Here is a 13827-nt window from a genome sequence, read left to right on the forward strand (position 1 = left end):
CTGGAATTATAAGAAGGAGCAAATTTAATTTCAGGCTTGGGTACTTTTCCCTCTCATTTCTGTTGCCTTAGTGCAAAGCAGTTAGTAGCTTCTGTGATTTTAACAAGTAAATAGTGGTTTGCAAGAAAGCACAAATCAGAGTTTTCCCCATTAGATGAAATGAAACAATATTTATTTTTTGATCTTAAACCATAGTCTAAAGAAAATGGTGAAGGGAAGAAGTGGGGAGAGCCGGAAGCGACCACCTGCTCAATCTTGTGCAACAACCTGGTTTGGTGTTGCTGTCTGAACACACTTACCAGTTCAATATATAATTAGGGCTGGTCATAATTTCTGCTCTGAAAACATATTTTACCCAAGAAAGTGGATGTGTGCATTAATTATGCAGAGTAACATCACAGTTTTTTGCCTTTTTTTCTAATTGTGTATTTTTTTTTAATTTTTTTTTTTACATTGCCATGGCTCCTTAAAACTAGTTGAGTGGGGGAAAGTGGGTGGAACATGTAGAAAGTAGCAGGAGAAAAGGGGGACTAAAATAATAATGATGCAGTATAGCAAGGATATACAACTGTGGAAGAAAACGGTGGAGGGGGAGTCCTAAATAGGGAGGCCCCCTGGGCCTTTTTAGATCCAGGAGAGGTCTTTTTTAAGAACAGGAAGCAAACAGAAGTCATTTCTTGTTCACTTCCTCTTTCAGAAAAGGCCTCTCCTGTACATATGTATGTGAGATATTCTGCAAGTATATCTTCCGCATACATTATTCCTCAAGATACATACTGGCAGTGCTCTGTAAGATTCTTTCAGATTTAAAAGACTGTAGACAAATTCACCAATAGAAGTGGTTGCTGTTATCTCTAATACTTTCAATCTGCTTTCTTTATGTTGTAGGTAATTATGGGCTTGCTAAAGTTTTGGCCGAAAACACATAGTCCCAAGGAGGTTATGTTCCTGAATGAGTTGGAAGAAATACTGGATGTCATTGAGCCTTCTGAGTTTGTGAAGGTTATGGAGCCCCTATTCAGGCAGCTGGCCAAGTGTGTCTCCAGTCCACACTTCCAGGTAGGTTCACAACTCAAGATGAGGCAACAATTTAGTATTCAGTTGACATTCAGAGGGAAATTCTGAGATTTCCAAGGATATTCATTTGGAAAATGAGTCAGGTGTGGCTGTGAAAAGTTGTAGTTAGGCAGTTGTAGTTATGGAATTCATAATCCAACATAATGTCCAAGTTCTGTGACAATGGCCTGTTACAGACTGCCAAAATAAAGCTGCTTCGGGTCTCTTTGGAGGTATGCTGTTTAAATGATGCATGCATCCTAAGAATCCGGAAGCTGCACCAAAACTGCACTCCAGTGCTTAGGAATGGAGTGTGGCTTTGGTGCAACCTCCGGACTCTTAGGACCCATGCATCATTTAAATAGCATACCTCCAAAGAGACCTGAAGCAGCTTTATTTTGGCAGTCTGTAACAGACCATTATTTCAGTTCAATAAATCATGACTTGTCAGGTCAAGAATGAATGCTATGTTGCCCTCTTTCCCACCATTATGTCCTCATTTCCTTTTGTAGTGCAAATTGTAGTTTGCTAGGATGGTTCATTGCCAGAAATTTAACCAGTTTCCCTATTTGGCTTTGGCTGGAAACCCTACAACTCTTTCATTAAAGTGCACATTAAAAAGGGCGGAGCTCTAATGAAAGGTGAAGTGAGGAAGACTAAAATAATAATGATGCAGTGATGACAATGTTCTTGATCAATAAGAAATTCATTTCTAACATTACGTTATGCTTTAGGATGAGGCAAGGGCTGAGGTAAGCCTTGTTGGGGTTGGCAGTAACTGGAAATAAGTATTAGATTTGTAAATCATCAATTTAATGTATTCCTCTTCCTCCTCACTTTGAGACATCTTAGTGGAGGAGTCAGAATTTCCGGAGCTGCTTCATATTTGACCTTTAGTGATTTAATAGATTGATATCTATATTAGAAAAAGTATTAATTTTGTATGAAAAACTGCAACGGTGTGTGTGATTTTCTTTCACAAAAATTGGAGAGTAGTTCCTTTATTGCAAGAGATGGGGGTGAGGCATACAGTCTTACTACAAGGGGGAGAATCTTGTGCTTTCAGAATTTATTTTAATGCTTAGATTGTGCATTGGTAAGGGCTGGTGAACTAATGGTCCTCCATATACTGTTTGCTGAACTACAACACTCACAGTCTCTAAGCAGAAGCCATTTTGTGTAAGGCTGATGGGTGTTGGAGTCATATAGCATCTCAAGAGCCACAAATTCCCCACACTTTCACTAACAGATTAGATATCTGATTGGGTGAATATATACAGTTTTTAGCATGTGACAATGAAAATCCACACTTATTCTTTACAAGAAATCTCTTGTCTTCTATTTATACAGGTTGCAGAGAGGGCATTGTACTACTGGAATAATGAATACATCATGAGTTTGATCAGTGACAATGCTGCCAAAATCCTCCCTATCATGTTTCCAGCACTCTACAAGAATTCTAAAAGTCATTGGAACAAGTAAGTCACTTCTCTATGTGCTGGCCAGGAATGTGAGTACAGATGAGAGAATACTGGCTTGCTCTTCCGTTGTGGGAAGTTGATGCTGTGCCAGTGGAAGTGCCAAGTCCAGTTTCTACACATATTTAGCATGGAGATTTAGCATGGAGATAAAGAGAAGAGTGTCAGTGATGATTGCTAGAAATAAGCAAGCACATACAGAAGAAAAAGTAGGGGTTGCTATTGTTCTAACTGCTTGCTCAGTCTGGAGGATGGGCAACTTTACTCTCTTTACACTCACCGCCAGTTTTGCTGTCATGTCACTGAACTTCAGACTATAAGAAGGAGTCATCCATGAATAATTTTTCATTGCCATTCAGACTAGGAGGAGTCACATGACTGTAATCTGCAAACCTCACAGGATTTGAGACAAACTGGGTCTCAAAGGCAGTAGCTTTTTGTCTTGCTAATGGAATTTAAATGTAAGGCTTATTTCCAGGAATTTAAGAATCTCCCAGTACCCATATGGCCAGAAGGAGGAGGGGCCTACCTGCATGAATACCCTTCCATACTATCTGAACTGAGGACCACAGCCACAACATCTTGACAGAAAGCAGGCCTATGACTTATATTGTCATTTTTTTTTCTTTGTATGATTTTGAATACCTTTTGCTTGATGAAGAAGCCAGTGAAGCTTCGAAAGCTAACAACATGTATATTGTGCCTTTTTGGTTTGTCCAGTAAAGGTATTAACTATTTTGTGACTATCAGACTATCCCTGGATATAATTCCTTGAGTAAGGTTTTATCCAGTGGACCTTCAGTAATTCTGTATCAGAACTGCATTGCTCTAATGAGACATATTTTTCTGTGATTGTCCCTAGAACTCAGGCCAAGCCTGATACTTATATGGTAGGCTAAGTCTAATATACATCTACTGATGAGCACCCTGCTGGACCCAAAACAACTTAAAGGGTCTTCTGAGTTCCTGTTCTTCTGTAGAGGAACAAAAGTAAATAAACTGGAAGGCTCAGGGCCATATAGTTGTCATTAATCTGTTTTTCATCTTTGATAGATTTTCAACACTTCAACAACAGCCCTTTCGGAACCACTTGGAACTGTTCCCTTTGTTTCACATCATTGAAATTTGCCTTCCTAGTAGCTATTACATCTGCTAGTTAGATCATAGAGTTAGGGGTGTACTCTGTTAACAAATACCTCTGCATGTTTGGAAGATACATGGTGATCTTATGTCCTGTTCCATTCTTTATGCCAAAGATGAATTCTCTCATGTTGCACAGATTTGAAGCTCTGTCCAAAACTTTCATATCCCTCTGAAAAGAAATGCCACAAGTGGGACATGTATATAGTCTTTCATATTTACACATTTATACAGCTGTCTGTATAAATGTTCAGAAACTTTACTTGCTTCCTTTCTCTCAATTTCCTTGGGGGAAAAGGTGAACTTCCATATTGACCAGATGCCTGGCGGATGATGCCTTGCATCTGCCCAGGCTGCCAAATATCATGGATCAATTTACAAGAGCTGCTTTCACTGACGTACATATGGATTAATTTCTGCTATTCAGGCCAGGCAGAATTACGTGTCCTTAACCATTCTTTGATAATTTCATTTGTTACATTTATAGTCTTCAGTTTTTCTAATGAGCCCAAGGTGGTATAAATGGCTTTTCCCCTTTCCCCTTTATCCTCACAAATATCCTTGATGCGTAGATCAGGTTGAGAGAGAGACTGGCTCATGGTTGTCCAATGAGATTCATAGCTCAGTAGGGTCTTGAACTGAGATCTCCAAGCCCCACTCCAGTACTTATATTCATTAGAGGAAGCTGCAGCATGCGATATACTTTGCATTCACAAGACACTACAGATCAGACAAATTGCTTCAAAAGTAGATAAATGCTGCCTTTGGGAGGCGAGTTTTGCAACTGATGGTCCACTCTTAATTGCATTGGTACTGGACTTTACCCCTCATTTAATCTGATCTTAAGTTTGATAGATCCCTCAGATGGCTACTTCCTCTGATTTGAGAATAATAGTGTTGGCTACTTACAGTGAAGGTTAATTTTCTATTTTAGAAAAAGGAAACATTCGTACCAGCTTTGAGGTGGCAAAATGCATGTGATGTTTTTTCATCTCTACGGTCCACATCCAGCGTGTGGTATACTTTGCAATAGTAGCATTAGTCTTCTGTATATATCTTTATCCTTACATACTTTTATCTTCCCTTTTAACTGTTTTATGGGAAGAAGAGCCAGGAATTAATGTGAGGTAACGGTGGGAGTATTGGAGTGGGGCTTGGAGATCTTAGTTCAAGACCCTACCTACTGATCTATGAATCTCATTGGACGACTGTGAGCCAGTCTCTCTCTCAGTCTGATCTACGTATTAAGGATATTTGTGAGGATAAAGAGAAAAGCCATTTATACCATCTTGGGCTCATTAGAAAAACTGAAGAATATAAATGTAACAAATGAAAATATCAAAGAATGGTTAAGGACCCATAATTCTGCCTGGCCTGAATAGCAGGAGTTAATCCACATGTATGGTTGTTACCAGGTGTGTTGACATTTGAAACTGTTTTAAGTGTTGTTTTTCTCTCTCTGTGAAGTATTGGGAGTTCATGTTACTGGGCCTTTAAATCTCTTCCATGGGAGAGCAGTTTTACCCAATGGGCTGTGGAGGCTCATTCAGTTATTCATTCATTGTTTGCCACTTCTGTCTTTTGTAGGACAATCCATGGGTTGATCTACAATGCGCTGAAGCTGTTCATGGAGATGAACCAGAAGCTGTTTGATGACTGTACACAGCAGTACAAGGCAGAAAAGCAGAAGTAAGTAGTCTGGCTGGGAAGATAATCTTGTCAGTTTAAAGACCCTTCCCTGGTGATAACAAGTTAACAAGTATGAAGAGGCTGTGGCATTGAGATTATAGCTCTGTACCAGCCAGGCGTTTTATATCACTTACTGACATGGAGGAAAATAGTATCCAGAAGGGAATGGATCTATATAATAAGTATCATCCAAGTCCAGTGGTGGCTTTGCCACTAGTCAAAAGCACAACCATTTGTATAAAATGGAATAACTCCTCCATGTTTCCTCCATGTACTGCAGTTCACTCTCCTATATGCTTCCAGAAGGTTACCCAAGCTTCAGGAGCATACTTTACTGGAGTAAAGGAGGCTGTGGTGTGCAGGAGGGTTCAGCCAAAGTTGGGAAGCAATCAGCCCAGGTTGTGAAAATGTAATATCTTTTATTAGTGAAGGGGAGAGCAACTGCCAAAAGTCATTTTTCAGGTTGGTGAAGTGTGCAAGGGCCATACTTCATTTATCTTCTCTAGGTTTTTAAGTTAAAATATATAAATATTAGTGACATATATAAAATAGATTTTAAAACAGATGAAATTGATTAAAAATTGACTGCTAAGTACTATTAAATACATTAAAATTCTGAACATGTTAATATTATTACTAATATTTTATTATTACTAAATTTACATTTCTATATTAGTGGGCTGAAATATCCCTCTGTTGCTTGTACTATATTGATTTTGAGTTGAGACTAAATTAAAAATAACTGAACAGATTATGGTATTGACTTTAGCCCATTTAGTTCCTTCTCTTATTTACTACAATGTACTTAGGACTTTGTACTGAACCACAGATAAGTAAGATTGATCACTGGCTTTGTCACCTCATTTTGGTGATATATTTTGATGTCAGTTTTTTAAAAATAAAAATTGTGAGGGTATTGGGGAGTGCCAAAAGGGATTGGGGACTGGATATAGGCTGTGGGCAATACTTTGTCCATCCCTGTGCTAGTCCAAAGCCACTTTAAGACAACAACCAGGTGTGTGCAGACTTTCTTCCTTGCTCTGCCCACATTGACGGAGTAAAGCTGCAATCCTGTAGATTGCAGTTTTGAGCATAAGAAACAGTGGTGCTGACCTGACTAGACAGACAGCTATGTGGCACCTTAAGGACAAAATGGTTTTATTGTCACATAAGGTTTTAAGGGCTAGTTGAAAATTCTGAATAAACACACATAAGATCATGCTGTCAGGCACATTTTGTTCCCCTTAAAAACACTGGACTTAAGAGCTTAACTGTTTTAAATGTGCCCAGTTGTATAAAGCTGTGTGATTTGTGCATAGAAGGACTTTGGCCTTTGAAGTGCTACAAAGCCAAAAGTTGGAAAGTCTTTAATATTGAGGCCCATAAAAGTTTGTGAGGGATGGGGAAGATAATAGATGGGGGGGGGGGGGGGAGGCGGTTATGCTACATGTATGAGGGGGGTGTTATTCAAGAGAACTGTTCTGTTTGGGTGAATGGCATTAGGAGCAACTGTTGTTGTTTTTAGAAATTGTGAAGTGGGGGGTTAAGCTAGGATAGAACTTCCTTTTGAGAGCCACATGGAACCAGGAGATGGGGAACAGGTGGGATTACCTATGTAATTAGACTGTAAATCCCAACAATTTGGCTGTGGACTGCTAATGGGAATTGAAGTCCATTAAAATATGATGGATCACATGCTCTCCATTCCTGATAGAAATCTTAAAGAGTTTAGATGAAGGAAACCTTAATGAGGTTTAGAAATCTTAATAATAATCCTAAATTATTTTTCATTTTCAGAGGGCGATTCAGGTTAAAAGAACGAGAAGAGATGTGGCACAAGATTGAGGAGCTAGCCCGCCAAAATCCTCAGGTATTGGTTATTACTATCAGAGAAAGGATGTTTCAGAAGTGTCCTTGCATTTTTGCTCTTGTTATAGGACCATAACTTGTTACAACCATGAAATCTACTGTTACTGGTCGAATGGGTATTGTTGAACTATCTATCTATCTATCTATCTATCTATCTATCTATCTATCTATCTATCTATCTATCTATCTCACATATGTGATGAAACCTCTAACCATTACATGGCCCTAGGTGAGCTGCTCTTAGTTTTAGTTTTACATCTGTAAAATGGGCATGATTGGAAGACAGAAATTATAAAGAGCAAGATAAATGGTTATGTCATACTTAAGTTGGACCCATATTGTGCTAAAACATTAACAGAACTTAGCCCAGTTATTCCTTACAAATACAATCTTAGCAGACCTTGAAAAACATTGTAATGGGTTACAACTTCTAGACTCATCTTGCCAGCATGGTCAGGGGCCAGCAGTGATTGCCCATTGTTTCAGATGTGGGTCTCATCTCCCAGACCTATCCAAAGATGGCAGGAACTGAATCTGGGGCTCTTTGCATGTGAGACACATGCTCTATCATTAAGCTACAGTCCTTCCTCATACTACTGAGCCTCTGAAATAAACATGGTTGCTGTGGAGAATAAGCATCTGTTTCTTGCCAAGCCTTTGAATAATGATTTGTTTTCCATGACCTTTACATGTACTGCACAGGATTTACTTATCCACAAGTAGCTTCCAAACATCTGAATTGACATGTATGTAGACCATAGTTTGGCTCTGCAGCTGTTTTAGACTTCTGCTTCCAGGAGCCTTGACTATTGGCTTTACTGGCTTGGACTTCTGGGAGTTAAAAGTCTCAAACAAAAGGTTAAGAAAATCGCTGCAGAGTGTCTTTTTATCTATCAGAGAAGGATCAAAAAATGGAATACTTTATATTTTATGGTGTGGGAGGTACATATGTTTAGCTGTGACATTCTGCACTTTCAGAAAACATATTTATTTGTTTGTTTGTTTGATTGATTGATTGATTTACACACTCCATTTCTCCTGGCATGGGACCAAAGGCAGAAGGCAGCTATTTTTTACTAATCAGATATATAAGTAAAATAGAACTATTGGCCATACTTTTTAAAAAAAAAACAACCCAAGATTTTTTTTTTAAAAAAATGTTTCATAATGCAGTGATCCCTTCCCTTACGTGTGAGATCTGTTCCAGGACACCCTCCTGCATAAGTGAAATTCCGCATATGTTCAAGCTCCATTTAAGTAAATGGGGCTCAAGAACGCGACGGTGCACACCATTACTCTTTCCAGCGCACGACACCATTCCTTCCGGCACGGCTTTCAGCTTATGTTGAAAGCCGCGTATATTGCACCTGTGTATGACACGGGTGCATTGTAACTCCAAATCAGACCTTGGAAAAGTTATTTGAGAGTACAGCTCCCATAATTCCCAGCCAGCACTGCTACTGATATGCAGGATTCTGGAATTTATGATTCCCAGAAGAAACTTCTGAACTCTGATGCCCCAGGTTGTCTACCCCATGTTAGATGGATCACTGATAATGATGATAATAATCATAATAATTTATTTATATAGGGATTCTAGGTAAGGGGAAAAAGGAATTGATTCATATATAGACATATATTTTCATCCCATTCTGGCATTACTTTCCAGTTAATATTCTCAGAAGCATGAAAACTCAATTTAGGAAACATGATAACCACATCTATTTTTCTAGTGAATAGTCATAAGCATGCTAGCTGCAAGATTCTGGAAGTTGTAGTCCAAAAAAACTTTCTGAACTCTGCTTTGATTAATGTTAAGATATATGATATTGTACTAAGAATTATTTTATAATACTGCTCTTGTATAGTTGTATCCTTAGATATAAGGTCTGAACAAATTACCAGAGACAATTGTACTAAGAGCTTGCATACCACTGATGAGGTATTCATGTACTTTTCTCTTCTGTTCAAAGCCTCTCAGAGAGATGAATAAAAATCACATTACAATACTTATTAATTTTATTTAACACCACATCAGCTGTTTTATGTATATGCAGTGGCATTGTTGTCAGGCCCTGTAAATGATGCAACAGAGCATCCCACAGTGCTGAGTGGTGTAAACCAACACAGTGTAAACTCTTTTATTTTATACTGTGCTGGAGTCATTTAGGTCTCCCAGCTCTGTAGATGTGTGCTCTGTTGCATCATTCTCAAGTCTTGATGATAATACCATTTCAGTGACACTCACAAATTAAAAAAGAGGGAAACCAGCCAGGGATGAAGGGTTAAAATATCACAGAAAAATCCACTCTTGTATTGTGGGCAAATATATGGAATATGAAAGCAGCAGAAATTAGGGAGAAATGTGTTTATATGTGTTTATAAAGAATGTTGATAAGCTAGAGCATGTCCAAAGGAGGGCGACTTAAATGGTGAAGGGTCTGGAAACCATGCCCTATGAGGGGAACGACTTAGAGAGCTGGGTATGTTTAGCCTGGAGAAGAGACAGATAAGAGGTGATGATAGCTTTGTTTAAATATTAGAAGGGATGTTCATCATGAAGATGGAGCAAGCTTGTTTTCTGCTGCTCCAGAGAATAGGACCTGGAACAATGGATGGAAGCTACAGGAAAAGAGATTCCACCTCAACATTAGGAAGAACATCCTGACAATAAGAATTGTTAGACAGTGGAACACACTCCCTTGGAGTGTTGTGGAGCTCCTTCTTTGGAGGTCTTTAAACAGAGGCTCAATGTCCATCTGTCAGGAATGCTTTGATTGAGAATTCCTGCAGGGCAGGAGGGTTGGACTGGAATGCCCTTATTGTCTCTTCCAACTCTGTGATTCTATCCCTCATGCCATTTGACAGAAGGGAATTTTAGTGAGCTTGTCTTCACTGTCCAGAATACTCTGGGCTGTCCCTGGAATATTCTGGACCTGAATCCCCCTGAACTCCCCGTTATCCATGCGCTCTTCTGCAGTGACAATAGGTGGCTGCCTTTCTATGCAATTCCATGATTCCCAAGCCAAATACCACCGCTAAGGTCACAATGAGGGGCCCACCCATGTTAATGATGCTGGGCACCTCATTCTGACCTCAGCAACTTGCACCTGCAGCAGCAGTAATGGGCAGCTTGCCAGGGACACTGTCGGAAGTCAGGTGCCCATTGTCACTGCGCAGAATGCTGAAAACATGGAGTAAAAGGTAAGGTTTTTAAATTTAGGTTAAGAGGAGGAAATGCCAAATTGGGTGCAGACATTGTGAAGACAGTCCACATCTGATTTGTATGTAGAGATATCTTGTAGCACCTTTGAGACTAACTGAAAGAAAGAAGTTAGCAGCATGAGCTTTCGTAGACTTAAGTCTACTTCCTCAGATGCATTTGATGGAGTGGATCAAATGCACCTGAGGAAGTAGACTTAAGTCTATGAAAGCTCATGCTGCTAACTTCTTTCTTTCAGTTAGTCTCAGAGGATCTCTCTACATATGGATTCTACAGACTAACATGGCTATATCATTGAATTCTACCACATCCAATTTGGTTGGCCCTGTGTCACATAAACAGGACACAGTGAGCCTGGGGAGAATTTGAAGTAAATAACGCATTTAGACAAGCCCAAAACAGACTCACCCCTCTACTTGCCTAAAGTTCAACTGACTAGCAGCCTGCTTCTGAGCATAATTGAATGTGCTGGTTACAGTCTATAAAGCCCTGCAAGACTTAAGACCAGATCATTTGAGAGCTGGCTTGCTGGTTTCTATCATTGGAGGCATGTTTGGTGGGCCTTTTTAGTGGCTGCTCTTAGGCACTGTCACTTCCTGCTAAAAGACCAGGTTATCCATCACTGTTGTCCTTCTGTGAGTGCACACACATTTTCATTTAGGCTTTTTTGCTTTTCAACAGAGCTTGGAAAAATTACTTCCAAGGCTACAGCTCACAGAATCCCCAGCCAGCATAGTCATGTTGGCTGAGAGAGACTGAGAGTTGTATTTTTTATAAAGTAAGTTTTCTGAGCCCTGCTGAGCAGCTTTATGTACTAAAAGAATTCTTAACTGGTAGGTACTGTTTCTTTCTTTTTAACTAATCTGTTTTTAATTTATTTGTTTTGATGTTTTAATTATAATTCCATATTTTATCTGTATTTAACTGTTAGCTGTCATAAACACTATTTTTAGTAGAAAAACTGGATACAAAGTTAATGAATAAATGGTCTAAATTCACTTGCTAGTTTCTACTACAGTGAACCCATTGGATCAATGGGATTTACATAAGTATTGACTTAATATTAGGCAATTTATGATATGCCTCTACTCTAGTTGTGACTAGCAAGTGGATTTAGGCCACTGACTTACCTTGTAGACCTGTGTTATCTGTGTTAAAACATTTGGTGTTTCAGTACTTGAGTTGCTGAGCTTGCATTGCCATTTTACTGTGTGCTGTGTTCCTGCAGTACCCCATGTATTGCGTACCCCCACCTTTGCCTCCTGTTTATTGCATGGAGACGGAGACCCCTACTGCAGAGGACATACAGCTACTGAAGAAAACGATGGAAACAGAGGCTGTGCAGGTGACTTGTCTGTATATCCCCAATAGACCAAGAGCCTTTTGGTAGTACAGGAGTGAGGAACATGTGACCCTCCCACTAATATCAGACTGTGTCTACCATCAGCCCTAAAAGCATAGTGAATACGAGATCATGGGAGTTGCAGTCCAGCATCCCCTGGATTATCACGTGTTCGCCAGGCCTGCTGTAACATGTGGTTCTTGATTGCCACTGGAGTTCCTCTTGTGCAAGAAGCATGCTCAAGACTTCATTAACTGGCTCAGGAGACAAGCTAGGGGTCAGTCACAGGTTGCATGGATCTCCCTGAGAAAGAACAAAAGAATTGGTAGGCAGTAACCCCTATCAAATCCCTATCTTTTGATTTGCCCAGTGCAGTAGAAAGATTTCTATAGCATACAAATGTGAGGCCTTGTGCATACTATTAGAGAAGGTATGCATCTGTTAGTTAATCGCTGGAGAGCACAGGTGGGAGGGTGCTGGTGCTGTTGCTGCGATCCAGTAAACATTCTGGAGGGAATGCAGTGTCTCTATCAGCATACAAATGTTGTCTTTTGGGGAGTGAGGTGGAGGCTGCTCCGTCTTCCCACTTCCCCATGTGTGCAACAGCTGCCTATGTTGGCAGGAGGAAAGCCAAGAAGGAGGAAAGCCAAGGTTAACCCCCAGAAGCCATTCACTGGCCAGGGGGACAGAGCAGTGCCTGTTAGGACTCAGCTGCTGTTGTGCACCAGTAAAACTGGGAATTGTGCAAAGGAGGTACAGAATACCTCTTTTGCAGCATCCCAAGAAATGCATTTGCAGGCATAACTGGGGATTATGCTTGTATATGTCACCAAGAGTATCTTAGTCTTTATATCTTGCTTTTGGGCTTCCCATAGGCAACAGATACTATGTGGAAAGGTTGCTGGACTGTACAGTCTGATCTAACAGGGCTCATTCTATGTTTTCAGGCTTATCATAACTCAACACTTTTGTGATGCCAATTCTTTTGTGTCAGGCAGTCCACCCATAAAACTGCAGCAAATTTGTAAATCAATTCTGCCTCTCTCAGCAAGTAACCTCTCCATTTCTCCAGAACATTATTCACCATGCACTTGTATTTCCCCTCCCCTGATCTTGTTACTTAAGGTGTTACTTGCTTTGAGTGGCCTTGGGAGCTCATTAATCTTTGAGATCTGGCAGTGCATAAAACCACTGAAATTCATAAGGAGCCCTGGTGGCGCAGTGGTTAAATGCCTGTGCTGCAGCCATTCACTCAAAACCACAAGGTTGCGAGTTCAAGACCAGCAAAAGGGCTCAAGCTTGACTCAGGCTTGCATCCTTCCGAGGTCGCTAAAATGAGTACCCAGACTGTTGGGGGCAAATTAGCTTACTTGCTAATTAGCTTACTTGCTGTTCGCCGCTATGGTCTTTGGAATAGCGGTATATAAATAAAACAAATTATTAATTATTATTATGACTGGCCAGGAATTCTGGGAGGTGAAGTCCCAAAGTGAATTTTCCAAGTTTGGCTTGGAACAAAATGATCTTTTTGCATGAATGGACAAAATCAGCAGGGCAGAAAGAAGGCAGGATTCAGCAAGAATATTTTGCCCTCCTGTGGGCCAATGATGTTCGCTCCAGTTGCTTTGTGTGCACTGCAGGTCTGCCTTGGGTATATTTGGGCCCAGTGGCTAGGGCAGCAAAGATTGGTTGCCTCGTGGGGTCCTCATTCTAACAGAGGGTCCATTAGCAAGTGCTTCTGCTCAGTTATGCTCCTGCTGTGCTTGCTCTGAGCCCAGTGATTGCTCATCCCCCTGTACATCCTCTCCTGCATTACCACATCTGCCTTGTTCACCCAACGTTCTGTGCGCTACCTCTCTTCCCCTCCATGTAAGCTCCCATGCCCAAGTTGCTTAACTGGTTGGAAAATTTTGCACATTCCCTTCCCAACACTTAGAAATTCTGTGCTTTTGAACTACAATGGCCATGCTGGCTGGGGATTCTGGGAGCTGTAGTTCAAAGTAGTAACTTTTCCAAGTTGTGCATTCCTC

At 40.3% G+C, this 13827-nt stretch overlaps 1 protein-coding gene across 6 annotated transcripts in view; it reads left to right on the forward strand.

The window, feature by feature from the left end:
- PPP2R5D (protein phosphatase 2 regulatory subunit B'delta) overlaps positions 1-13827 on the forward strand; it is a 73242-nt gene that overhangs the window by 46261 nt on the left and 13154 nt on the right. For 4 of the 6 annotated variants that reach the window (XR_016281676.1, XR_016281677.1, XM_089529089.1 and 1 more), the window contains exons 11-15: positions 889-1059; positions 2407-2534; positions 5262-5363; positions 7161-7233; positions 11684-11800. Coding sequence is in view for 4 of the 6 variants with exons in the window: in XM_089529089.1 (XP_089385215.1) it covers positions 889-1059; positions 2407-2534; positions 5262-5363; positions 7161-7233; positions 11684-11800 (591 nt within the window). In the remaining 2 variants the exon portion in view is untranslated. The remainder of the gene's footprint in view (positions 1-888; positions 1060-2406; positions 2535-5261; positions 5364-7160; positions 7234-11683; positions 11801-13827) is intronic. The other 2 variants (XM_089529090.1, XM_089529091.1) reach the window with 2 other exon arrangements.

Source organism: Sceloporus occidentalis, unplaced genomic scaffold (genome assembly GCF_023333645.1).
Source record: "Sceloporus occidentalis isolate IW3139 unplaced genomic scaffold, rSceOcc1.0.p SCAF_6, whole genome shotgun sequence".
Lineage (NCBI taxonomy): Eukaryota > Metazoa > Chordata > Lepidosauria > Squamata > Phrynosomatidae > Sceloporus > Sceloporus occidentalis.